The sequence below is a fragment of the Chenopodium album genome, chromosome 3 (genome assembly GCF_948465745.1).
Source record: "Chenopodium album chromosome 3, dcCheAlbu1.1, whole genome shotgun sequence".
NCBI classification, from domain to species: Eukaryota; Viridiplantae; Streptophyta; class Magnoliopsida; order Caryophyllales; family Amaranthaceae; genus Chenopodium; species Chenopodium album.
In genome coordinates, this window is record NC_137836.1 from 43298836 (window position 1) to 43326044 (window position 27209).

General features: G+C 35.6%; 1 protein-coding gene across 1 annotated transcript; it reads left to right on the forward strand.

Moving 5' to 3' along the window:
* Positions 1–4086: 4086 nt before the first annotated feature.
* Positions 4087–27209, forward strand: LOC145623962 (importin subunit alpha-9-like). The gene is made up of 11 exons (XM_081676878.1): positions 4087–4243; positions 4677–4899; positions 7285–7438; positions 10614–10716; positions 12158–12342; positions 19134–19213; positions 21444–21594; positions 21731–21812; positions 21924–21982; positions 26068–26373; positions 26738–27209. Exons 1-11 carry the CDS (start codon positions 4192–4194, stop codon positions 26903–26905), a joined length of 1563 nt encoding a protein of 520 aa, XP_081533004.1. The 5' UTR covers positions 4087–4191; the 3' UTR covers positions 26906–27209.

The following is a 27209-nucleotide window of genomic DNA, read 5'->3' on the forward strand; positions in this document are numbered from 1 at the left end:
CGCCAAGCACAATGCACCTAGCAGCAGCCAGCTAGCTAGCGTGGCATTCTGGGCTACGTGTGCTAGCACAGGCATAACAGCAAGCCTCGGCCAGCATCCTGCATTTATAGGCCTGGCTTGCTTGGGCGAGGCAGGGCACACCCAAAGAAGCCACGACAAGCCCATCCAAGGCACAAGGCCATCAGCAGGGCGCCCCTGGGTGCCCAAGGTTGGGGTGCCACGTGGCAGCAGCCGATTGGGGTGATAGGAAAATGTCATCGGGTATGGGGAGGCCTAGGGGATCAAGTTTGGTCCCCCCTTTACCTTGTGGTCCTTCCCTAACCTCTCCTCTAAGTGTGCCACTTGTTGATTAATTAGTTGTTGGCTATTTTCTTTTGTTTTTGCTTTAAAAATTAATTTTACCAACTCTCCCCCATTGATGGGAGAGTGGATTTCTCACTTGAGTTTCCCTATAAATATCCAACTTGGGAAATGGTAAAACTCATTTGAGTAAGAACTCAATTAGGCATCTCCACTTGAGAGAAAACCTCTAAGCTTATAAATTACTTGTGAGACATATAACCATGTCTCACAACACTCCATTTTTTTAAACCACTGACAACACTCCTTTTATACTTCCTCCATTATGTCATGTCACTTGCCTTGTTCTTTTGAGATTCTAGGCAGAGCAGAGCAGATTAATTTCAGCAGAGCAGATTTCAGGATAGCAGAGCAGACCAGATTTCAACATTATTATTAATACTATTATTATTACTATTATTATTATTACTATTATTATTATTACTATTACTATTATTATTATTGTTGTTATTATTATTATTATTATTATTTTTTATTTTTTTTACTACTATTACTACTACTTTATTATTATTATTATTATTATTATTATTATTATTATTATTATTATTATTATTATTATTATTATTATTATTATTATTATTATTATTATTAAGTGCATATACGATTTAGGTGAGTGAAAACATAAATAAATGTGTACCATATTTAACATATGTTAATAGTAGAAAGATAAAAGACAACGGTTTACTTATATTTATTTCACAAAAATTTTAAAATAAAATGATTTAATGAGTAATAATGATTTTACTTATAAATTTGTCTTAATCATATATTTTTTACCCTAAAAAATAATAATAATATACAAAGTACTACTTGAAAACAACCTCTTTTTTTTTTTTAAATCTTAAAATGTATGGAAAGATTTGAAAAATAATTCAACTCAATGAAATAACAATCAATACCCACATAAAATGTTTCTACACATTGTGATTATAATATCAAATGTTTATAAAAGAAATTTTTATTAATTGTTATAATTTATTTTTTTGAAAGAATTGTTATAATTATTAGAAATTATTAATTAATAATATTATTAAATATTAATTCTTAATAGTTTGAATTATTAAATATTATTATTGATAATTATTATTATAAATTATTATTATGATTAATAAATTTTAATTATTATTAATATTAATAATTATTAAAATTATTTTTAATATTAATAATTATTATAATTATTTTTAATATTAATAATTATTATAATTATTCAAAATAATAAATTATTATCATCAGTACAATATTAATTATTATTATTGAATATTAATTATTATTGTTGTTATTATGAATTATTATTTGAAAATAGAGAAGAGCAGAGCAAATTTCTTTTGAGTAGTGCAGATTTCTTTTGAGCAGAGTAGAGCAGAGCAGATTTGATTTGAGCAGAGCAGAGTAGGGCTCAGTAGAGCAAAACAAAGCAGAGCAGAGCAGCTCTAAAGAACGGGGCCTAGCATTGCAACATTTATTTGTCCATGTCATTATTAATTAATAAGAATAAAAACACCCCACAAGGTTTGAACATTGGATCTCATGGTTACAAGATCACACCTTACCATATTAGTCAAAGCCAATTTATGTTCTCTATATACACATAAATAAATACTGTTTATGTATAAGTAAGAAAAAATAATAATAATTATATAACGTAAAAAAATTGAATAAAAAGGAATAGTCCTAGCAATACCAAGAGTCCAAGACAATGGAAATATAATATTTTCAACAATGGGATTTTGGGTTACATCTATACTAATGTTTAATAATATGAACTTTTGCAAACGGTATACGCTGCCACATGTCCCATTCTTATTGGTACACTTTTACTTTATTTTTTTCTTTTAATTTTTTATTCCTTTATTTATTGTATGTCATTTCACTAAAGAGTCACTTTTATTTTGTAATTTGATGAAATTAGTTTCTTCTAAAAATAATTGTTCACTCGCGTCTCTTGGTTGGTTCTATCAGCTTCTTATATGGAGTAGGAGATAATTAATTCTTATTAAGTATCTCTTCATGTATCTTTTTTTACGTGAAAAAAATGTAAAATTGAAAATATGAAGCAACATCATTATTTTTACTACTAATCTTACATTATCTTACTACTATATACCATTTTTGTATTCATAAACATTTTAGTTTAATTCCAATTGTAGAACATTCTTAATGTACAATTGAATCTGTACTAATAAATATTTTAGTTTAATTCCAATTGAAGAGCATTCTTAATGTACAATTAAATCCGTACTAATAAACATTTTAGCAAAAAATTTAACCCGTGCATATCACGGGCTAAATACTAGTTTTGTATTAAAGTAGTATCCCACTACAACGCCCGAAATACACAATAATTCTATTTAATTTTGAGTACCAAACAAAGGAATACGTAGTTTTCCTCCCAATTTATTTCGAGTAAAGACCAAATACAGTCCCTCAACTCTTGTATTTGGATCGGTTTTAGTCCCTCTAAACTCTTTTGTGCTCTTTTAGTCCCCCCTCCACCTTGAATGGTGTTTTCCAGCTAAAAGTTGAGGGACCTAGCCTAGTCAGAAAAATTTGAGGGACCATGACTCATTTTTTTTTTCTTTTTTTTTTTCTTCAGAATTTATTAATATATGAATCTTTAAATTATTCGTCTTTTTTTTTTTTTTTACAGCATTGTTTTTACTTCAACTTATAATTGGTTAAAATATAAAATTAAAAAAAAAAAAAAACCACCACATACCAGCCACCCCCCACCCACCGTGAAACCCTCTTCCTTACCCTAGCCCCACCAAAACCGGCCGGCAGCCACCCTAAAGCTCAGAAAACAGCCAGCCATGGAACCCCCAATACCAAAACCCACCATGCCGACCTAAAATCACCCTCAATTTTACCACTTGAACCAAATCCCACCCCCAAATCCACCGCAGCCACCACCTTGAAACCGCTGATAACTCCCCAAAAATCGTCAAAAATCGCCAAAAACCCACCCCGAAAACAGTCAAAAGCCTCTTCAAACCCTATAATCATCCCCTCTTTCGCTGCTGCTCGCTGCTCCTGCTGCCCGTGTTTGACCTTGATTCGAATCAGATTAATTTGTGTAATTTCGTTGGGGTTTTGGCTGGTTGTGGAGGGCGGTTTTTGGTGGTGGGGCAGTTGGAATAGCAAGAGCAGCAGCGAACGGGGGTGTCGAGATGTATCTCGCCGTTGGGGGAGGACTTGGAGACCGGCGGTTGGGGTGGGTTTTTCTTTTTCATTTTTTTTTTAATGTTTTAGATTTTATGGGTTTTCTTATTGAATTAGATTTAGTGAGAAGAACAAATGATAAGACTTAAAGGAGGAGGAGGAATGAGTTGAATTACATTTTTTTTTTTTTAATATTTTTTTTAATTTTTAAAGTAAGAATATATAATTTTTCATTTTTAATATATTTGAAGAAAAAAATAAAATTCTGACAAAAAATAATGGAATTTTTGTTTTTGTTTTTTAAAATTATTAATAAGGTGTTTTGGGAATTTTAAATAAAATTAAGAAGAAAAAAAAAAAAAAAGTCATGGTCCCTCAACTTTTGCTGACTACGCTACGTCACTCAAATTTTGGCTGGAAAATACCATTGAGGAGGGACTTTTTTTTGAGGAGGGACTAAAAGCAAAAAATTCTAGACGGAATAAAATGGCACAAATACATGAGTTGAGGGACTGTATTTGATCTTTATTCAATTTATTTCCAAAAAAAAAAAAAAAAAAAAAAAAAAAAAAAAAGAGAGAGAGGTTTCCTCCCAAGAGTCCCAACCAAATAAGGCCTAAAGGTCTCTCGCAGTACTTCTTTCAATCAAGTTCAAGAGCAGTTTTATGCAAAATGACAGATAGCAGTTTGGCTCCTCAGAAAAGGGACCCCATTAAATCTTCAGGCAAATTATATCCTCTTGAACCCTTCCTTTATTTGAATTTCATATATTTTGATCGATAATTTATCATATTATTTGTCTTCTGGGTTTATCATTCAATTACATAACTTTATTTTGTTGTTATTGATTCAATTAGGTACAATGTTAAGGAATTTCAACCTTTTTGATTGATTAATATTCTCCTACTGAAATTTTTCAAGGGTTTAACTATGATTTCAATGCCCCATAATTTATGTACCTAAATATTTTGGAGTTATTTATTACAAATTGTTATGGCTCAAAATTTCAATTATTTAAATTTTGTTGGGTATTTTTAAAATTCAATTTATTCCCCACTTCAGTTGGAATGTTGATTCTTTGTTCTTGCTTTCATTAACCCAAAAAATTGTTAATCAGTATTATATAAAGTTTGCTAATTTTGTGGCCTTTCTTGTAGTTGGGAATTTGGCTGCACAAAAAAGACGGCAGAATGCAGTTGCTGTTGCTAAAGAAAGGAGGGAGGCACTTGTTAGAACGAAGCGGCTTTGCAGAGTGGCGGTTGGTGGTGATGATGATGGCGGCGAGCCGGATACCGAAATGATGCTTGATGAGGAGCAGTCAGTTCTGGAAGCTCAGACTTCTGCTGCTGTTGAAGAATTGAAAACTGCTATTTCTTATCAGTATGTCTGTTTGTACTGATGGTTTCTTTTTAATATAATTGTGATTATTGTGTATGTTTGTTGGATGAATTATTGTGACGTTGGTGTTGTTTGCCTATGTGTTATCAGTATTGTATATTTTTGTGCATTTTAGTTCATATTGGTGTATAATCTGAATTAACAAATGACTTTTTTGTAAATAACCACCCCAAAATGTACCCTGTATTGAATTTACCACCCGTTTTTTTCAAAATTAAAAATTACCACCCATTAATGTCAAAACATGTAGATTTCACCACCCTTTTCCAATTCCGGCCAGTTGTGGTGGTGGTGAGATTGAGGAGTGGAGGAAATTGCAGGAATTATGGATGTCGAAAATGGAAACGGGGAAGGGGAGGGGTGTCGGAGGTGGCAGAGCTGCCGCCTTCCAGAGGTGGTAGTGGTGGGTTTGATTTTTTTTTTTTTATAATATAATTTTGATTTTATGTTTTGTGGGCCCTAAGTCGGAAAACTGGCTGAACTAGTCGGAAAACTGCCAGAATTGAAAAAGGGTGGTAAAATCTATTGGTTTTGACATTAATGGGTGGTAATTTTTAATTTCGAAAAAAATGGGTGGTAAATTCAATACAGGGTAAATTTTGGGGTGGTTATTTACAAAAAATCCTTAACAAATTATTGCTTTCAAGAATAAGTGGTTTCAAGAATGTTGGTGAGCTGTTAGTTGGACTTACTATAATCTTCCTAGGGATTATGTTGCACTACAGTCCAAATTCTTTGTTGGGAAGGAACAAAGGGGGGGAGGGGGGAGGCACAACAAATCGATATATGTTCTGTAGTGTTGCAACTTTATAACATATCACATTTGAAAATGAAAATTTAATGAATATGAATAGTCTTCATCATATTTATTTGGGGGGGGGGGGGGGGGGAAGTAAAAGGGTAACAACAAGGCTATCCATATTGCTGATATAGAGTGAAGAGTAAAATGACAAGGAGTATGTATGTCATTGTGTGTACCTAGCTCACATAGGACGGATTTAAAGGTGGGGGAGGCACAACAAATCCATATATGTTCTATAGTGTTGCAACTTTATAACATATCACATTTGAAAATGAAAATTTAATGAATATGAATGGTCTTCATCATCTTTATTTGGGGGGGGGGGGGGTGTGTAAAAGGGAAACAACAAGGCTACCCATATTGCTGATATAGAGTGAAGGGTAAACATGACAAGGAGTATGTATGTCATTATGTGTACCTAGCTCACATAGGAGGGATTTAAAGGTGGGGTTTTAAAGTTTTGGCATGGGGAGAATTGGAGAGATTTTAATTATTAAATTCCATCCTCCATATTCAACTACTCAATGTATTAATCGGCGTCATTTGAATCGGTGTCATTTGTCTGGTTTATGGTCCACATTGTTCCTTTACCCTTTAAACTACTTTTTCATATATAATTTAACAAGTGTTTCCCCTTTCGACCTCTTGCTTTATTGCATTTATCATTAGAATTTTGCTAACCCAAATGAATCTGACTAATTGATGGGTGAGTCAGGGTGACATTACCTTCCAATTACAGATGCTTATGCTACACCAAAACACATTGATGTATTGACTTTTTTGTGTTACCTTAGTTTCAAAGTTCTTACCAATAAAACATTTTACAATAATAATTGGTCGCATTTGAGTTTTGTAGTCAAATTTTGCCATTTTGGATAATCAATATCTGTTTTTATATTTTGATTAAATAACTTACTAAGATTACTTTTGATAGTGCAAAACCTTTATTATCTGAAGAGTATTTCAGGAAGATTAGTTTGACATCATCACTAGGGCCTATTTTCTTCATCTTATTTTCAGTACAGCAGCTGAGCTCAGCTTCAATAAGTTAAGTTAAGTTCAGTTCAGTTCTTAATTTCCTTCTCTCATAAAATATTCAGTCCAGCTAAGTTCAGTTCAGCTCAGCTCAAACAAACCCTTAAAAGTATAATTTAGTTAATCCGTGCAGAGAGTGATCCTTAATTTCCAAAAAAAAAAAAAAAAAAAAAAAAGGCTGCCTTTGTTTTTGTAGTACAATGATGACTTTTTATACTTTCTGGGAATTATAAAAAAATTTCCGTCAAGTTTTCTGGGATTTTATATTTGTATATATGCATGTTCTGGCTGAAGGGGCTTATGTAAATAATTATTATGAATTATAATCTTTGTAAGCTGTCTGCTACAAATGTCTGGCTTATGGATTTATTTGTCCCTTCATTTTGGACAATGGAACACTCTCGAATTGTTTCTTTGTAAGCACCAAATTGATTGCTTCCGTGTTCTTGATGTTTTTCTTCCCTTGCATTGATGGAAGTTTTAGGTATTTTCATACTAAATAGTTTGTACTCGTTTGTCCTTAATATTAGGGGAAAGGGTGCACAAAAGAAGAGGGTCAGTGCTTTACGTGAGTTAAGACGTCTATTGTCTAAATCGGAGTTCCCCCCTGTTGATATGGCGCTTCAAGCTGGAGCAATACCAGTTCTTGTGCAGTGCCTTTCATTTGGTTCTCCAGATGAGCAGGTCTGACTGATTTCTCTTTTGAATTGTGTTATTTGAATTCTTTGCCCCTGTTTACACGCAGAGTTACACACAATAGTGTGCCCTTGGTTTCCCTACTTCTCATTCAAAGTTATTGTTACTTCTATCTCTTTGTTCCCCTCCCCCCAATTCCCCTCTTATACTTAAATGTGTGGAAAATCTACCGCAATGGCCTTTTGTTTGATCAAATAAACATATTCCATCTTAGGCACCTTGCCACCTCCTCCCTTGCACAATTTAGTTATTCTAGATCATTATATCTTGGTATATTATGCTATATATTAACATGCTATAAGTTGAATTACAATAATTAAACTTCACTTTTAAGCACATTACTTTTCATAAAAACTAGTGGCTCACTATCTTAAGACAAGATGGTGGTGAATAGTCTACTACAGATTAACTTGGTTCATAATTATATTTTTGTAAAATTCTTATTCTTCTTCTTCTTTTTTATTTATTTATTTATTTTTATTTTATTTTTTTAGGGGTAGCACTTGCCCCCTAGCTGTACTGTAGATCCACTAGTGGTTATACTGGTTAATAAGAGAATGGTTAAAATTACGCAAACCACCCTAAATTAGCTTTTGCTTACTCGGATCATATTCTAATTCATTTATTAAAAAATTAAATAAATCTTATTCTAATTTAACCCATCCAAATACCAGATCAACATTCCATCTTTTTTGTGAAACCCATCTTCCTCTATGAATACTAATCATGCGTTCATGCCCACTCTTTAATTATCCATCTCCTTCTCTCCAATTTTTCCTCTCTTTCCCCATCTTTCTCACTTAAACTCATCCGTTTGCATGTACCTTAAGGTCAGTCTCATTATCTTCAACTACCTTGTAGCTACATTTTCAATACTGCCCTCTCAATATTTAAAGTTTAAGATTTGAGTTTTTGTGATCGAATCCGACCACTAATTCAGTTCATCGAGGAGTAATAGGGGGTTCTTCGGGAACTTGTGGCCATTGTGGGCGGTGTTTGGAATTAGGCACACACGGGAGTGTTAGTGGATGCGTTGATGGGGATGTGTAATTATGATAGTGTTTTTTGAAGCTTGCTTCGAGTTATATTGGTGGTGGTGGGTAGGAATGTAAAGGGTTTGAGAATGATGGTTGTCCACGAAGGTCTTCTAGGTGGTGGTATTAAGGGTTGGTTGTTTTTTGTGGGAGATTGATGGCTAATATGGAGGTATAGTGGTTGTAAGAATGACAATCAATATTGTATGTGGTTTTTGTCTCATTATTATTTTGGCTTTTAAATTATAATAAGGGAACCATTGTTAACCAAAGGGCAACTTCCTAATAGAAATATCTATGTTACTCAGACTCTTTCATTTACCTCACGTGTCCGTCACTTGTTGGACACCGACACCGACACTTGGACACTTCATTTTTAACTAAAATCATAATTTTTTTCAAGAAAATGGGCGAGTCTGATGCTTGGACACCCGTGTCTAATTTGACACTTCATCCGAGTCCAAGTAACATAGAGAAATATTGACTAAAGTATTTTAAGAATGAGAAAATACAAGTTAATATCCTATATTAACATAACTTGTTAATATCAAGGGTTTTTTGGTAAATTCTTAAGCAATGCCCCCCTCTCTCTCTCCTCTATCACCACTGAACCACCCACTGGCACCACCTTCTACTTCCGCACCTCCACTAACACCATCATCCGACCATCACACAACCACTAGCACAACCATTTGACCACAGTACGACCTTTAATTGTCCACTACCACCACCAATCGACCACTACCACCACCTGCACAACCATTAGTATCACTAGACGATTGTCACACCTCCACGAGCACCGCCCTTTCCCTAAGGGGTTAGTAAGGGCCCGCTTTACATATAACCTACTAGGGTTTCTTTTTTTGTCCAACCGGCCGATTTAGACTCCCGATGGTGGTCGGTCGACAAGGCCATGGGAGGGGAGGAGAGAGAAGGAATAGTGGCCATGGAAGGGGAGGAGAGACAAAATTGAGTGGCCGTGGGAGGGGAAAGCCATGGGAGTGGGGGGAGAAAGAAGTACTATTATTTACGAGAATGCCACTATATTAACAAACAATGTTAATAAAGGATATTAATGGGGACAACCTCTCTTAGGAATAAAAGGTCATATGTAATGTTGACTTTTTTTCTTTCTATTTTTTATTTTATTTTTTTAATTTTTAATATTTTGTTTTACTACCAGTGAAAATTTCTCAAAAGAAGGAAACAAGAAAGACTAGGATACTACTATATGTATTTCATAGGGTATTAGGAATTGTAGTTGGTTGCTAGGTCTTACGTGAGTGACATGCACCTTCTAAATCAATGAATTTTTTGTTGTTGGTCTATTTGCAAACTGTTTGTGGTTCTGGAGAACATCTGAGAAAAACAAAGGGATTAACTTTAAGAGTTAATGTTGCAGCATCTTGGTTTTATATATTAATGAAAGTTCTATGAAATTATCCATGTGTTAATAGTAAATGCATATGTTCAACATTTCTCCCGGTGAGGATATGATATCCTTACTTGGCACTTAATAAATTCTCTAGGCACTTTAAACAATATGACCTATATATTTGTAGTTGATAAAATATACTGTAATAGAAAGAGACAAGGAGAATATAATACAATATATGCTCACAAATGTGTTTGAATTCAGCAATACAAACAAGAACTAACTCACAAATCAGTCCAAAATGTACATATGCAATTTTAATGTCAGACCTTCATTATTAAGGTACCTTGCTATTTGGAATACGTTGGGAGAACAGCCTTTTTTGCCTTGTGTCTGAACTTTTTGACATTTGGACCTTTTCCTGACATACATGCAGTCATACTCGTGTAAGTTGCTCATAGTTGTACCTCTATCTAGCTTGAACATAGGTTTAGGGAGGGGTGAATCAAGTGATTGAGTAATTAGGTAATCCCCGTCCATTTTTTTGTTCTTCTTAAAGGGTAAGATTCTATTTCCATGTACAGAATTTTCTTTCTTTTTCAAAATTAATTTTTATTTGTAAAATGAAGGATTATCAGTGGTGTACTTTGATAAGGATGGATTAATGAAAGGTTTTCTTATTTTTCTTATTCTCACCCAGTAGCTCATTTCTCAGTCAACGATGTTGAGGTTTTTCATCCTTGTTGTGTTACAGTTGCTTGAGGCAGCTTGGTGTCTCACAAACATTGCCGCAGGACTACCAGAAGAGACAAAATCTTTGCTTCCTGCACTCCCATTGCTTATTGCACATCTTGGAGGTTAGAAAATGAAACAAATGAATTTCAATTTCTTATTTAATTATTTATTCATTTATTTATTTGTGTTTATGAGTTAGGATTCTTTTACCTTTTAATAGTTAATGCCCAATAGCTAAAGTATTTTGAAATGGATTTTGTTGCTCTAAAGTTTAAGTATAAATTGCAAAATTGGCATACTGATGGAAAAGTAGAATTGTTTGTGTGCAATTCTTAGTTATTGTTTAAAGAGCCCATGTACCTGCTCTACAGTTTGAAAGCGTCAGCAGAATATTTGCATTATAAATAATTAATTACACCATAACTGATGAAAGCAGTGACATATGTGGATCTGATCCCCTGAAGAGGAGGGAAAGGTGGAGGGGGGGGGGGGTTTGTCTGGCCAAATGCCTAACTACTCTACAAGAGTCAATCTTTTTCTCTTTATGGCTCTTAAGTCTAATCGTAGGATTGCTATCACTTTTTATGTCCTTCCATTTTCTAGCTTTTCATAAAAACTAGTATTTAGCCCAAATGCACGGCTTAAACTTTTTGATCAGATGTTTTTAAGTGAAGAGTTGATTAAAGAATTATTGCATAAAAGTTAGTTTTCATATACTTTTTGAAAGAAGAATTTAATTGTTTGGGAAGAAAATTAAGAGGAAGTGTCATTTGGGAATAAAGTGAACATTAGGATGAAAAGGCATGTATTAAAAAAGAAAAATTGAAAAAGAAAAATGACACTCGGCACTCTACATTTCCTTCAAGTATTTCTGTTATTAAATATTAGTATAAATTTTTTCTTGGTTGTGTGGAAGACACCTTTTTAAGCTTTAGGAATTTATTGCTGGGGTTATGCATTCAAATCACCTAAACAGTCATTCATCAAGAACTTTTTTTTTTTTTTTTTTTTTGAAGACGTCATTCATCAAGATAATTGCTGAGGACATATCGAGAATCTTTATAATAGTGAAGTTTATTCTCACTTCAATTTACCTAGAATGCCAAGGGTATGTTTGTTATCATTACAGATTTAGGGTTATTAGGTAATGTTTTTTTTTAAAAAAAAAAAAACCCAAAATCAAAGTAAAAAGTGGTATTTTGATTTCTATTGTCCATTTCAAATTAACATGACTGATATTAGCATTACTAATATAAAGGTCATTGTAAAGTTTATAAAGTTTATATAATGCAACTTTTCTAATCGCAAAACCAAAGATCAATAACCAAAAAGTCACATGATACCGAGTCGGTCCTAAGAGAAAAGTTTTTTTTTTTAGTTCGTGCGAATCAAAATTTCTGCTGCTTCTATTTCAAAATTTCATTTTTAAGGGAATTCTAAGCAGTTCTGTTGTTGTGTTTGAGCCAATATAGGGGTTGAATCCTTGAATGACTCAGCTTCCTGATAGCAAATGTGGAGTTAGTATTACCTACTAATTACCTTTTTTTGCCTTTTGCTCTGAAGAGAAGAGCTCTTTGCCAGTAGCTGAGCAGTGTGCATGGGCATTAGGTAATGTTGCGGGTGAAGGAGAGGATCTTAGAAATGTTTTGCTCTCACAAGGAGCATTGTTACCTCTTGTCAGAATGATTCTTCCAGACAAGGGATCGACAGTAAGAACAACAGCTTGGGCACTGTCAAATCTTATCAAGGTAATGTGTATTTTATGTTGAAGAATTCTATTATATCAATGTATTGTTTCTCCGAATAAGTTTGTGATTGTATTCTGCTCTTTAATTCTATTGCTGGCCTCGAAAAGGGACTGTACTGATTCAGATACCAATCAATTCTATTCTGCTATTTGTTATTGTCTATTATTCCTTTCTTTCAAGCTGTATTGGCTGAATTGATTGTTTAAAGAAAATAAAAGTATATAACTAATACTAAAACAAGCCATTGCTGGCATGATGACATCATTGATAGACACGTATTGCTTAAGGGATAAACTTGCAAACTGAAATAAGGGATAAAGTTAGAGCTTCCAGTTTCCTGGTTGTACTATCTTGTATTGCTTTAAGTATAGCTCTTGAGAAAGGTATACATTATTAGTTCTGATGTCATCTCAGCTGGTTTTAATATCTGTAAAGACAAGAAAAGTAGAGATTTGTGCACTAAATGATCCCTATTTTTTTTTATGTGTACATATAATGTGCAACTCCGCCAGTGGGTTTCCCGCTGCCAGTCCCAAGCCTGGATAAAGGAGGAGGGTTACGGTAGGCCAGTGACAGCCAGTATAAAACTTCGTCACATCCCATGACATGAGCCAAACAGATATTTTCGTGGGGGCGTTCCCTACTCAGCGACGCGCTGCACTTCCTAGACCCGGGTGTAGTGATAAGTATGCAAGGGTTGCTAGGTCGTCGCCCAGAAGCGACGCGCCACATTGCCCGAGTGTGGTGTCAAATGAGCAAGGGCGTGCCATTGGGGCGTTCCCTACTGAGCGACGCGCTGCACTTCCCAGACCCGGGTGCAGTGATAAGTATGTAAGGGTTGCTAGGTCGTCGCCCAGAAGCGACGCGCCATATTGCCCAATTGTGGTGTCAAATAATCAAGGACTTGGAGTTGGGATCAGGAGGGAGCGTGGGAGAAAAGAATTTAGTTTGCGGATTGGTTCTTGGAATGTGGGGTCTCTTACGGGAAAATCAGCAGAATTGGTAGAAGTAATGAAAAGACGACGCGTGAACATCATGTGCCTCCAAGAGACAAGATGGACAGGAGAAGGAGCTCGAGGCTTGGTTTTGGGGTATAAGGTATGGTATGTTGGGCAAGAAACGAGCCACAGAACAAGGAATGGTGGAGCTAGGAACGGAGTTGGTGTGGTTCTCGATGAGAGGTTGGCAAAAGAGGTGATCGAGGTCTATCGGAAGAACGATAGGTTGATAAGGCTGAAGTTGCTATGTGGCAAGGAGATTGTGAATGTTATCAGTGCTTATGCTCCCCAAGTGGGTTTAGATGCAGAAGAGAAACGACAATTTTGGGAGGACCTAGACGAGGTGGTGCAGGGTGTCCACCACTCAGAGAAGTTATATATTGGAGGGGATCTAAATGGGCACGTTGGGGCGAGCCGAGATGGCTATGAGAGTGTCCATGGAGGCTTTGGGTATGGGCAGAGGGACGCCGGTGGTGAAGCTATTATGGATTTTGCCCAATCATATGATTTAATTTTGGCTAATACTTGGTTTAAGAAGAGGGATTCACACTTGATAACTTTTCGGAATGGAGCAAATGCAACTCAAATAGACTTCCTGCTCACAAGGAGCATAGATAGACAAAGTTGCATAAACTGTAAGGTTATCCCAGGGGAGAGTGTGGTCACCCAACACCGGCTATTGGTAATGACTATTCGTCTGAAAGAGAAGGCGAAGAAAAAAGTTAGACAAGAAGAACCAAGGATAAGATGGTGGACCCTAAGGGATGCAAAAGCTAAGGTTTTTACAGAAAAGGTAATTGAAGAAGCGGATTGGGATGGAGAGGTGGATCCGGACATGACCTGGTTACGAATGAAGAACTGTTTCCTAAGAGTGGCCAAAGAGGTCTTAGGGGAAGTAAGGGGAAGAACTTCGGTACAGAGAGATACTTCGTGGTGGAATGAAGAGGTGAAAGCAGTAATTAAGCAAAAAAGGGAATGCTATCAAGCCTTAGGAAAATGTAGGAGTGATGAAACCTTTGCAGCGTATAAGGAGGCTAAGAGTAAGGCAAAGGCAGCTGTTCGCCAAGCAAAAGAAAAGGCATATCAGGAGGTTTATGAAAAGCTTGATTCCAAGGAGGGAGAAAGGATCATTTATAAGATGGCAAAGAGAAGACAAGAGGCAAGGAAGGATATTGGCATGGTGAAGTGTGTCAAAGATAAGAACCAAATGGTCCTAGTGCAAGAGGAGGGCATCAAGGACAGGTGGAAGGGGTACTTCGATGAATTATTTAATGGAAGTAATGGAGTTGTGATAGGAGATACCTCTATGAGTGATGAAGAAATCAACATGGAGTATGTGCGAAGGATTAGGAGAGTAGAGGTGGAGATTGCACTGAGGAAGATGAAACCTAAGAAGGCGGTTGGCCCTGATGGGGTACCGATAGAGGTGTGGAGGTGTTTGGGTAAGATTGGTATTGATTGGTTAACAAACCTTTTCAACAAGATATGGACGGCTACAAGGATCCCACAAGATTGGAGGAAGAGCACCTTGGTCCCGGTTTATAAAAACAAAGGAGACGCTCAAGATTGTTCTAACTATCGAGGAATTAAGCTTATGAGCCATACTATGAAGTTGTGGGAAAGGGTGATTGAACAAAGGTTGAGGGCATGCACAAGCATTTCAGATAACCAATTTGGTTTTATGCCTGGGAGATCTACTATGGAGGCAATCCATTTGATAAGACAAATGATGGAGTTTTATAGGGTAAAGAAGAAAGATCTTCATATGGTCTTTATTGATTTAGAGAAGGCATATGACAAGGTGCCAAGAGAGATACTTTGGTGGGCAATGTTGAAGAAAGGTATCCCACGAAGGTATGTAGACCTAGTTAAGGATATGTATCGGGATGTGTCAACAAATGTGAGGACATGCGGAGGGTTGACAAAAGATTTCCCTATTACAATCGGATTGCATCAAGGGTCTGCATTAAGCCCTTTTCTTTTTGCAACGGTTCTAGACGAATTAACTAGACCAATTCAAGATGAGGTTCCATGGTGTATGCTGTTCGCAGATGATATCGTTTTGGTGGATGAGACTAAGGATGGGGTTAATGTCAAGTTGGAGCAATGGAGGCAAAGGTTGGAATCTAGAGGGTTTAAGCTAAGTCGGAGTAAGACTGAATATTTGGTATGTCGTTTTGGCACTCAGAGGGGGACAAGCAATGAAGTGGTGAGTTTGGATGGAAAGGATTTGACCATGAGTGAATGTTTTAAGTACCTAGGGTCGATCATCCAGAAGAATGGTGACATTGATCAAGACGTGACCCACAGGATTAAGTCAGGGTGGCTTAAATGGAGAGCGGCCACGGGAGTGCTATGCGACCGCAGCATTCCCTTAAAGTTGAAGGGAAAATTCTACAGGACTGCCATAAGACCAGTGTTGCTCTATGGTACAGAATGTTGGGCTTCTAAGAAAGAGCATATTAAAAAGATGGAGGTTACGGAAATGCGCATGTTAAGGTGGATGTGTGGAAACACTTTAAGAGATAGAATCAGAAATGAGGTTATTCGCAAGAAAGTAGGTGTGGCGGGCATTGTAGATAAATTAAGGGAAAATCGTCTGCGTTGGTTTGGACATGTAAGACGGAGACCCGAGGGTGCACCGGTGCGAAGAGTGGAAGAGTGGGACCATGGAGGGATTAAACGAGGAAGAGGGAGACCAAAGATGACTTGGTTGGAAGGAGTGAGGAAGGATATGAAGTGCATGGATTTACGTGAGGATGAAGTTTTGGATCGTAAGGGATGGAGGAGAAAGATTTATGTTGATGACTACACGGAATAATCAAATTTGGTTCATGTTAGCCGACCCCACTTTTGGGATTAAGGCTTTGATTGATTGATTGATTTGTACATATAATGTGCCTCTGTGACACATATATGGTTTCTATTTCTTGTCTTGCATCTTTATCAATGTCCATGATTATTTAAAACTTGGAAAAACGAAAATTTTCTATTGGATTTAAAGAAAGTCTTCAGACAAACATAGATATCTTCTCCATGCGTTGACCCTTTTTAATAGACCGACTTTAGGGGGTAATGAAGTAAAAGACAAATTTAATTAAGAAGAAGAGAAGGAAAGAAAGCAATCAACTTTTAGTATGTTTTATTATGGTTTTTCCATTTTCGTTAAGTAGTCACATGTAAGCTTTAAGGTCAACCTTGACCATTAGTATAAGTAAGTTAGTATGGGTAACATAGAAGGGAGGCAGAAATTGAGTGAACCTCTTGAGAGACTTGTAGCCTCAAGCTACTAGAGAGATTTGTAGCCTAAAGCTACTGAGAGATTCATAACCTCAAGTTATGACTATCCTTATGTAATCCGACCTTTAATCAGTCAAATGTTCAAGCTTTTAGCCTTAATTAAATACTAATTATGCTTAATTAAATCAGTAGAATTCAGTCTATAACACCCTTCCATAGTACCTGACTTCCTAGCTCTCCTCATTCCCAGAACCTTGTCATCCTGTAATTAAATTGCGAATCAATCCAATCCCCCCACTCCTCATCTTTTTAAGTCTAGGCACCATAGTGCATGGCACCTCCTCACTTCCTTAACTATGCCATATGCTAATATTCATGCAATCCCCACCACTCTTCTTTGTTAGTCCATGGGACATCCATGCGACATCAATATACATGGAGAGGTAGCTCGGCTTTCGAACCCCTGCTAAGGAAAAATTATCTCTTGAACTCTTAGTTTCATGAATTCCTACTAAAATGCCAATTGGTTTTGACAGGCAGTTCCTAGGTATCTTTTTGTTAACTCTTAGTTTCATAAATTCCCCATAGAATGCCAATTGGTTTTGATTGGCAGTTCCAAGGTATCTTTTTGTTAGCATGAAATCAAATTACTCTCAGAGTTAGCCGGACTCTTCCACCCTATTCTTATTAGTATAAAACCACCACCTACCACCAGTTTATCCTCTGGGTTTAAAGTTTAAGTGCATACCTGAGGCTGTGTACACTAAATATCGGAAACTCACAGTTTCACCTAGGTTATGTGGAGGCATAGGCTTTGACTGAGGAGTGAGGCGAGAATGGTCCACCAATCTTTGCATAAAATCAATTTTTAGATTAAACAGTAAAGCCGTTCTAGTAATGTAGCCATCATCTTATTCTCGTAAGATATGTTAATAAGAATTGGATATCCAGTAATGTCAATTTCTAATTAAGTTTTATTCTCTCTCTTTTTTATCTATCATGCTCTCTCTCTCTCTCCCCCGGTGTTTACTTCATTATATCTCACCTTCAATCATTCATCCTTGCTTTTCTTATGAATGTAAAAGTGCTTCACAGCTAATACTCTATACCATATGATGGGGCAGATTTAATTGTCGTGCAGTAGAATATCCCTTCAATTTATTGGGCCTGCTAGAATCACATATGAATTCAATAGCATTCTTACACTTGATCCATCCCGCTTCAGTTTTATAATTAACAAGTCCAGTCAATCTCCTATCTTTTTTAATTAAACAATCCTAGATACCAGAATAATTCAGAACCTTGGTCAAAACTCCCATCCAAGGAGATCTTCCTAGTCTCTCATACTTCTAAGTCCACTAAACTTACACTCCAAATATTCTGTCCTACAATTCTGACTTGCTTACCATGCCTTCTTTTGCCTCACCAATCAACACAATATCATTTGCAGACTGTAAAGGATTCAAGCAATTACAGTCACACTCAAGCAAGCAAATCAATAAAACAGGATATTTAGAGAGAAAAGATGGCAGCTTTCATTCACATAACAAGGTTTTTTATAATGATAGCTTTAGCCTATCAAGCTCCACAGTGAGTTTAGCTCACCGCACCCCAAGATTCCACTCAATACAATGCCCGCTTCACTCATTTTCCTCTCCTTTTTTTTTTTTTTTTTTTTTTTTATGTATACAACCGAAGCAAAAAGATGCCAAAAGGATGCCCAAATTGGCTGCTGAGTTTGTCTCTTTCTCAAGCTGTTCATTCTCATCATTCTCTGGGTGATGAGTGCCCTTGTGACCTGCAGCCAGTGTGTTGTTGTGAGTGCCACTCACCTTATTCTTCTTCTGGAGTATATATGGACCACTGGGAGTTTGGCACGGTCTATTACACAAACATTATGCCCCATGGTATGAAGGGAGGAAGTATACTACAGTAAAATTTGATTGTGCCCTGAGGTTAGGATTGAAAACTGAATCATGAAACATTAAATTATAATATCTAACGCTAGCCTCCTTATCTTGAACTTCAAGCTGTCTTTTGATCATCCAGTTACATATCTGAAGTTGAATGACTTGTTTATAAGAAGGAAGTCAGTTAATTTATGGAGTTGATTTAGTTTATGGTGCCTATTGTAATTCCAATCAAAAAAGTTATTAGTAGTTAGTTCAACTTTGTGAAAATATAAGATTATTTTTATAACAAACCTTATAGTGGTCCAAGTATCTGTAGGTGCATTGTGCGTTTACTTTTTGTGACTTTGAACTGAACTGAATATTTTATGATAGAAGGAAATTAAGAACTGAACTAAACTGATTGGAGCTGAACTCATTTGAACTAAAAATAAGCTGAAGAGAACAAGCCCTTTGTACTCAATTTCCTATTATTATTCTGAAGCTAATTATGAATCAATAGTATTTCGCCTTTTCTAAATCATTAGATACAATGGTGGTTCACTTCTGACAGCTGTTCTGCTTTTGTCAGTTTTTCATCTGTTTTTCTTTAATTGCTTTGTCGGTATCAGTGTTAAGTTATTTACAGTTTGATAAAATGTAGGGTCCGAATCCCAGAGCTGCAATGGAACTTATCAAGATGGATGGTGTACTTGATGCAATTATCCGGCACTTGAAAAAATCGTAAGGGATTTTCTTAATATATTCTTCTGTAGGAACTATACTGATATTATACCTTATTGTCGAGGAGGTAAGGTGGTTGTAGTAATAAACTATTCAGATATATCAACAGCATAACATATTACTTGTAGACTCTGGCTTCTTGGCCTTTCTGAAGTGAAAGGTCTCTTCCCCTTGGCCCTTGTATGCTGATAGGTTGATAGATGTAGTGTTTGGCTGTTAGTCAAGGTTTATATTATGCACTTGTTTTCTGCGTGGCTGATGCTATGGCATAGTATTCTCCTCCCATGATGAATACTGTACTCTCACGCACGTGGTTCCATCTTTGTCTGTTACTGATCAGTGGGATAAAGATTTATTGAATATTATGTTTGTGCTGATGCACCATGCTCTTTTTCTTGGAATGTTTGCACTGGCTATATTGATTTTAATAGGAGTCACTGGATGGATGTTCTATGGCAACAATTCATGGCGATACTTCAATTTTGCAACATTAGCATATATTTATACTGATTCTTGCTTGTGAGGATCTTGCACAGTTTCATGAATGTATTTTCTTGTTACAAGTTATTAGTGATCTGGACTGTAGTCCAATCTGCAAAATATTAGGTATAAGACAAAATGTTGTAGAATAATTCAGAACCTTGTACTGTAGTCTGTTGCTTTGACCAATCTGCAAAATATTTGGTATAAGACAAAATTGTATCTACTCTCCTCAAACAGAGGGGTGGGAGGGTTGGGGATGCATTGTTTTGCTACTAATATTATATTGTGATATAAACTAGAGAACACTTTTCCTGCAGCGTATTTCATTGCATGCTACAGTGTTTTTTGCTTCCCAATATTATTCTTTTCTCCTTGGCTGTTCTTCATGTATTCTTTCTTTCTCTATGGCAGGGGTTTATAAATGTAATTAGTTTGTTTCACTGTATATAGGTTAACTTAGAAAACATACTGCTAATTTGCTAAAAGATGCTGAAGAGCTTCTATTTAACATGATGGTCTTATTTCAAGGCAACCTTAGAGGTAAGAGATAGCATTTACATCGCACTGGGCTCATGTTCTTCAATCCCTTTGTGATTGACTTGCAGATTACTAATGGGGTAATTTGCAGAGCATATATACACATAAATACGTAATCATGATGAGAAATGAATTTTTGGGTAATCTGGAGGTTGCAATAAGGTCAATTACATTAGGTTTTGGTGAAGTGCCCAAGTGTACCTCATCCTTATCCCAAGGCACTTTATTCTGTTTAGCCTGACATATCAGATGCACACTTTATTAGTAACAAGTAGAAGTAGAATCCCATAGCTAGTTGTGGAAGCTCAGAATTGAATGGCCATACCAAGAGCTAATGCAGATCTGTACCGAACAGGTTCATTTTGAAGACTTGCAACAATTTATCAATTTTTTTCGAGGATCCTTGAAATTAATACTTCCTCTATCCCCCTCCTCTCCCCCACCCACTCACACAGATACAAAAAACAAATATAATTCACACCTGCTTTATATAGGTGTCCGAAAAAATATCTTGTCTCTATTTCAATTCAACTCTCTCCTTCCATCCCATTTCTCATTCACCAGCCCCACACTCTTGTACTTTTATCTCTCTATTCACTATTCCTAATCTTCATTCACAATCAAAGTGTGTTCTTATTCTTTGGAATGGAGGGAGTGCCATGTTGGACATAATGATAATGATAAAGTTGTTTTAGTATACATTAAGTTGTGATCTGGTCTTGTCAGGAGCAAAGGTATTCGAAGGTGTTTGGTTGTGGTTATACTACTAGTAGTGGTGTTAGGGTATTACTGATCAGTTGAAGAGCAATGTGGAGAGCTGGCACACCCATTTAAAACCTAGAGTATAATGCTAGAGCTGCAGTGGTATTTGTTTCAAGTGGGAAACCTCTATTTACATTTTTATACTGGTCAGCTTTTGCATGTTCTACATAAAATGTGTTCTTGTTCTTATGATTGGAGGCCAAGATGGATGTAAAACCTAAAGAGTTTTGCATCTGGGTTATGGTGGTCCAATTGCTTGCTTTTATGGTAGACATGGATTGTAGCTCACCTATTTTATACTATTCTTAAATACTTCTTAAAAACTCTGCTCGGCGATTTTCCCTTTTTTGTTTGCGTATCATTACTATTGTGAAGAAAACATTTGAAGAACAAGAACTAGATTTTTTCTAGTACTGGTCCTAATATCTAAATTATATTTTGTACTCAGAGACGAAGAACTGGCAACTGAAGTCGCTTGGGTGGCTGTGTATCTTACTGCCCTTACAGATGTTGCTTCTAGTATGATCGTGAAGAGCAGTCTTGTTCATCTTCTCGTGGAAAGATTGGCAACATCAAACAGTTTGCAATTGCTAATACCGGTATTTACATGATGATTCATTTTGGAATTAGCTAAATAAAATCTTAGTGTAGGGTAATTGGGTGTTTTATATATTATAATTAGTGTTCATCTTGTTAGAGATCTCCTAGGTGTATACTAATACAAATAATTTTTAGGTGTTGAGAAGTTTGGGTAATCTTGTTGCCAGTGATGCAACTATAGCCTCTACAGTGCTTATTTCTGGAAGCGAAGTTACGGGTTAGTATCATGTTAATTGACTTAGTTCCCATTAAAAAGATCCCCCCTTCCCTACTTAGTCAACTCCTTTTTTAAAGTGAAGTACATGTTTATCTTTGAGCCTGTCTGCAGATAAAGTAATTGTTGCTCTTTCTAAATGCCTTGGGAGTGAACACCGCGTACTTAATAAGGTTTGCATTTTACTTTTAAGTATTAGTCCCTCTTGTAGTGTTTTTTCTTTAAATTTTTTGTAGTTAGTATTCCTTTGGGAATTGTGGTGTTGTAATTGTTTTTTATTTTATTTAAAAATATTATTATAAATGTTTATTTTGCCATTAATCATAATGGAAATGGGGCTTGGTGAATTTCTCTGTTCGATGGTCAGTTACACCCTTGGTCTCTAGAATTTCTTCATAGAATTGGAAATTTTTGTAGTTGCTATTCTCTTCTTGGGTTAGCTGGTTGGTATTATGATCAAGCTGGGTGTGATGACTGCCAGTGGTGGAGGGTTAAAGAAAGGGCAAACCTTTAATTAAACCAGGTGTAACTAGCATTGTAAATCAGCTGTAAAGTTACAATAAATTATCAAAAGAAGCCTGATATAATTAAAAAGTTACCTAATATTTATTTTGCTAGACGACGCATTTTTAAAGCGTCATAGAGAAGACATGCAACCACCTTTTAACACGAATATTTTCGCTTAATTAACCTCACTTCATTGGGGCACTCTCCTCATGCCTGCTGACCCCTATTACCCTAGGGCATGAAGCTTTCTTATGTTTGCTGTTGAAAATTTACATGCATGTCTGATATTGTCAAAGCAAACATTGCATCCAAAGGCTATTCTGTGTCAATAAAGTGACTTTCTTGACAAATGCAGGCTTTCAGTATGTATTTATTTATTTTTGAAATCATACTGCTGGACCCATTTAATTCAAAGTACATCCGTCTTGCAAACAAAGACAAAATGGCTTATGGGGAAGCATTAGTCCACATATGAACATGAAAATAAGTTAGTTCAAGTGTTCTAGGCACAAAGGCTGTGACCAAGTGTTAGGGTGGGTGATGAGAATCGATCCTAGGATGGAACCGGGGATGAAGCTCTAACCAACTGAACTACCCCTCACTCTCCGTTTTGATGGTTTACCTTATTGACAAATATACTTAAATATCTTTTTAAAAATATTCATGGAGTTTAAGGGGGCATTTTAGTTACCCCACTTCCCTCTACCATGATCCCCCCCCCCTCCTAAAAAAAAATGGAATCATCCTCACCCCTAAACGCCTCTTACTCAAGTAAGACAAAAATGGCTTAAAGGGAAGCATTAGTCCACATATGAACATGAAAATAAGTTCAGGTGTTCTAGGCACAAAGGGTGTGACCAAGTGTTTTATTTAGACACCTAAAGGGCGGGTGATGAGAATAATCCTAGGACGGAACCGGGAGGGAAGCTCTAATCAACTGAGCTATCCTTCACTCTCAGCTTAGATGGTTTACCTCATTGACAAATTTACTTGTGTATCCTTATAAAAAATTTTAGAGTTTAGGGGGCGTTTTAGTTACCCCACTTCCCTCAACCGTTATCCCCCCCCCCCCCCCTCCCACCCCACCAAAAAAAGGAATAATCCTCACCCCCAAACTCCTCTTAGGCCCCGTTCTTTGCTGAGCCCTGCTCTACTCAGATCAAGATCTGCTCTGCTCTATTTTCAAATAATAATTAATAATAACAATAATAATTAATATTCAATAATAATAATTAATATTGTATTGATGATAATAATTTATTATTTTAAATAATTATAATAATTATTAATATTAATTATAATTAATATTTATTAACCATAATAATAATTATTATCAATAATAATCTAATCTAATATATATATATATATATATATATATATATATATATATATATATATATATATATATATATATATATATATATATATATATATATATATATATATAAAGGGGAGTTTTTTTCTCGAGTTTTTACAGAGCCCTATAGGATTTAATTTTCTTAACGTGCCACGTAGGATTATAAATTTTAATTGTAGCCAATAAAATAAGAAATTATTAATTTCTTTTAAAATAAAATAATTCAAATGCTAAAATTATCGAATGAGATTTTTAAATTTAAATTAATTAAATATAAAATATTATCTTTTGATATTATGAATTTTATCTAAATATATAACAAATTTTAGCACATACATAAAGATAATCTCTTATTTAGAATAATTCAAACTATTAAGAATTAATATTTAATAATATTATTTTAATAATTTCTAATAATTATAACAATTCTTTCAAATAAATAAATAATAATAATAACAACTAATAACAAATTTTTTTTATAAACATTTGATATTAGAGTCACAATGTATAGAAACATTTAATGTGGGTATTGATTGTTAGTTCATTGAGTTGAATTATTTTTCAAATCTTTCCATACAATTTATGAATTAAAAAAAAAAAAAGAGGTTTTTAAGTAGTAATTTGTATTTTTTTTAAGGGTTAAAAATATATGATTAAGACATATTTATAAGTAAAATCATTATTACTCATTAAATCATTTTATTTTAAAAATTTTGTGAAATGAATATAAGTAAACTGTTGTCTTTTATCTTTCTACTATTAACATATGTTAAATATGGTACACATTTATTTATGTTTTCACTCACCTAACAACAACAATAGTATTAACAACAATAGTATTAACAATAATAACAATAACAATAACAATAAAAACAACAATAAAAATAACAATAACAATAAAAACAACCATAACAATAACAATAATGATGCTCGGCTCTGCCCTACTCTGCTTCTGCTGACCCCTGCTGTGCCTGCCAGAAGCTCAAAAGAACAGGGCCTTACTCAACTAACCCTAACTATCAATTTAACCAACCGTACCATCTCATTACACCACCTTGCTGCCTCACAACCACCAAGTATTGTCTCTCCAATCACCTTTGCTTTCTCTCCATACGCCACAACCCCGCCTAACCATCCGACCTCCTTGATACCACCCACCCACCCACCACCAAAAACCCACTCCGACCCCCACGATACCACCCCCAACGTCCACTTGAACCCCACCTAACCATGGTAAACCACCCCCACCACCGAAATCCACCACAAAGACAACTTGAACTTTTTAAAACCATACCACTTATCACTTATCTTAAAACAACCCTAATCATTAAGAAAGTTACATAAAAACTGAATTAAAAAAGACAAAGATAATGGAGGAGAGAATGAGTGAAAAGGAGCACCAACAAGAAGAGAGCGAAAGAGAGGGGAGAAGTAGAGCGGAGGTGGCGGCGACATGAGGAGGGGCAGTGGCAGCGGGAACAGCAACAACATGGGGGAAGGTGAGGGATGTTGATGGTGCTGATCATAGAGTGAAGCGAAGGGGAACAGAGTGGTGGGAGTTACATGGGTTTCCCTTTCTTTTTTATGTAAACCAAACAACATAAGATGATATAGGGATTTGTTCTCTATTCCATTCTCTATGTCATTCTCTTTTCCCTTTGTGAATCAAATGCCCCCTTTGTAATTTGACTCGATAGTTGAGAGATGACTCCATTGTAGATTAACATGGAGGATAATGATATGAGCCAAGATTTTCTCAAATAAATGTCGGACATTGAAACTACTTATTTTTAGAACGTAAGGGTATTCCCAGTATTTTAAAGGGGATGCTACCTTTTAAATAACCAAGGTTCTTGAATCTCTTTATTTTCTAGCCAAGTATAAAATCTGTATACCTAAGTTTGTGCGTCCAATCAATATTTAGTTATATAAAACCAAATTTATATTTTTTTTAGTAAAATAGCATCATTAAGTTTTTTGGTTTCTGCATACTCTCGGTCTCAATTAGGTTATCCCATTGAGGGGCCTTTTCAGGATCTGTTTTGTTAACTAGTTTGTAGTACTTGGAGGACTGCTGGTCCTCTATTATTTTATCTCTTCTCTTTCCATTTTTTAGGAGAAATTGAGAAACAAGAACCAGTCATGCTCCTTTTTACGAAGTATTTTTCGTAGTAAATTTTCACTAAAAAGGTGGAAAGCCTAAAGAAATAATTTGTACTACCTCCATTTTAGAAAGATCACTTACTGTTTGCACACAACCTAGGATTATAGGAGAAAGAGTGAGATGTGGTGAGTAGTTGTAAGAAACTGTTGGGCATAATATATTAAGATTGACTTTCAAGAAAATTGATTTAATCACATAAGTGATTCTAATCAAGTTTTGTATTCTTGTAGGAGGCAGCATGGATGCTCTCTAATATTGCTGCAGGTTCCATTGAACACAAAAAATTAGTTTATAACAGTGAGGCAGTACCATTGCTATTGCGTCTTCTTTCAACTGCACCATTTGATGTAAGGAAAGAGGTAGCTTATGTCCTTGGTAATACATGTGTGGCCCCAACAGAAGGTTCTGGTAAACCGAGTCTGATTGTGGAGCACTTGGTTTCATTAGTTAGCAGAGGATGTCTTCCTGGTTTCATTGAGCTTGTCCGATCTGCCGATGTAGAGGCTGCGAAATTGGGTCTGCAATTTATAGAGCTGGTGAGCTCATCTAATTTGGTTATTGTCGGATTTATGTGACATGTGTTGCTGATTTTTACTTTCATTTACATTTCATTCTATCACTAATTTATTATGTATTGCAGAGTAATTAGTGGCATCAAGAAACAACTTAATTTTTTTTGGATGCCTCGCATTCTATATTGTCAACTATGTGAATTCCAGCAATTCCTAGATAATTTTATGAGTTCCAGTCATTACAAAGACGGCCTGAAATGGTTAAAGTATTAGTTTCCTTGTGCATGACAAGCATTTTGAAACTGCTTGACCTGATTCCAAGCCCCTGGATTCAGAGCCCTGGTGTATTTATTTGCAATGTCTGAATGTTTGAATTTCTGTTTTATAGGTTTTGAGAGGAATGCCCAATGGCCAGGGTCCGAAGCTTGTAGAAAGTGAGGATGGCATTGAAGCCATGGAACGATTCCAGTTTCATGAAAATGAAGACCTCAGAAATATGGCAAATGGATTAGTTGACACATATTTTGGTGAGGATTACGGGCTTGATGACACTTAAGGACAAGAGCAAGGGTAGGTATTAGCTGCTACTTTGTGCTGACTAGTTTTAAGGTTTAAAAAAAAAAAAAAAAATCTTGCTACTCAGGGGAGTTTAAGAAATATGGAAAAGGAAAAAAATGAAATAATATAGGTGAACGAGATTATGCAGGTATTGTATGATAGAACGTTTTAAAATAGAATGTAAGTTATGGTGATACTTAATTTTGTCTTGGATCGTCGAATTGTTGTAAGAGTCAACAATAGTGTTTGTGCCTTGTTAGCTTGCTACATGCTTAGAAATCGGAAGATGGATCTAATGTTAA

What these genes read in the sequence shown, in the direction of transcription:
- LOC145623962 (XM_081676878.1), top strand. Translation starts at nt 4,192, where the DNA reads ATGACAGATAGCAGTTTGGCTCCTCAGAAAAGGGACCCCATTAAATCT. An exon ending in CACTGTCAAATCTTATCAAG is followed by an intron (nt 12,343 to 19,133) that starts GTAATGTGTATT and finishes GATAAAATGTAG; the next exon opens with GGTCCGAATCCCAGAGCTGC. An exon ending in GTCTGCAATTTATAGAGCTG is followed by an intron (nt 26,374 to 26,737) that starts GTGAGCTCATCT and finishes TCTGTTTTATAG; the next exon opens with GTTTTGAGAGGAATGCCCAA.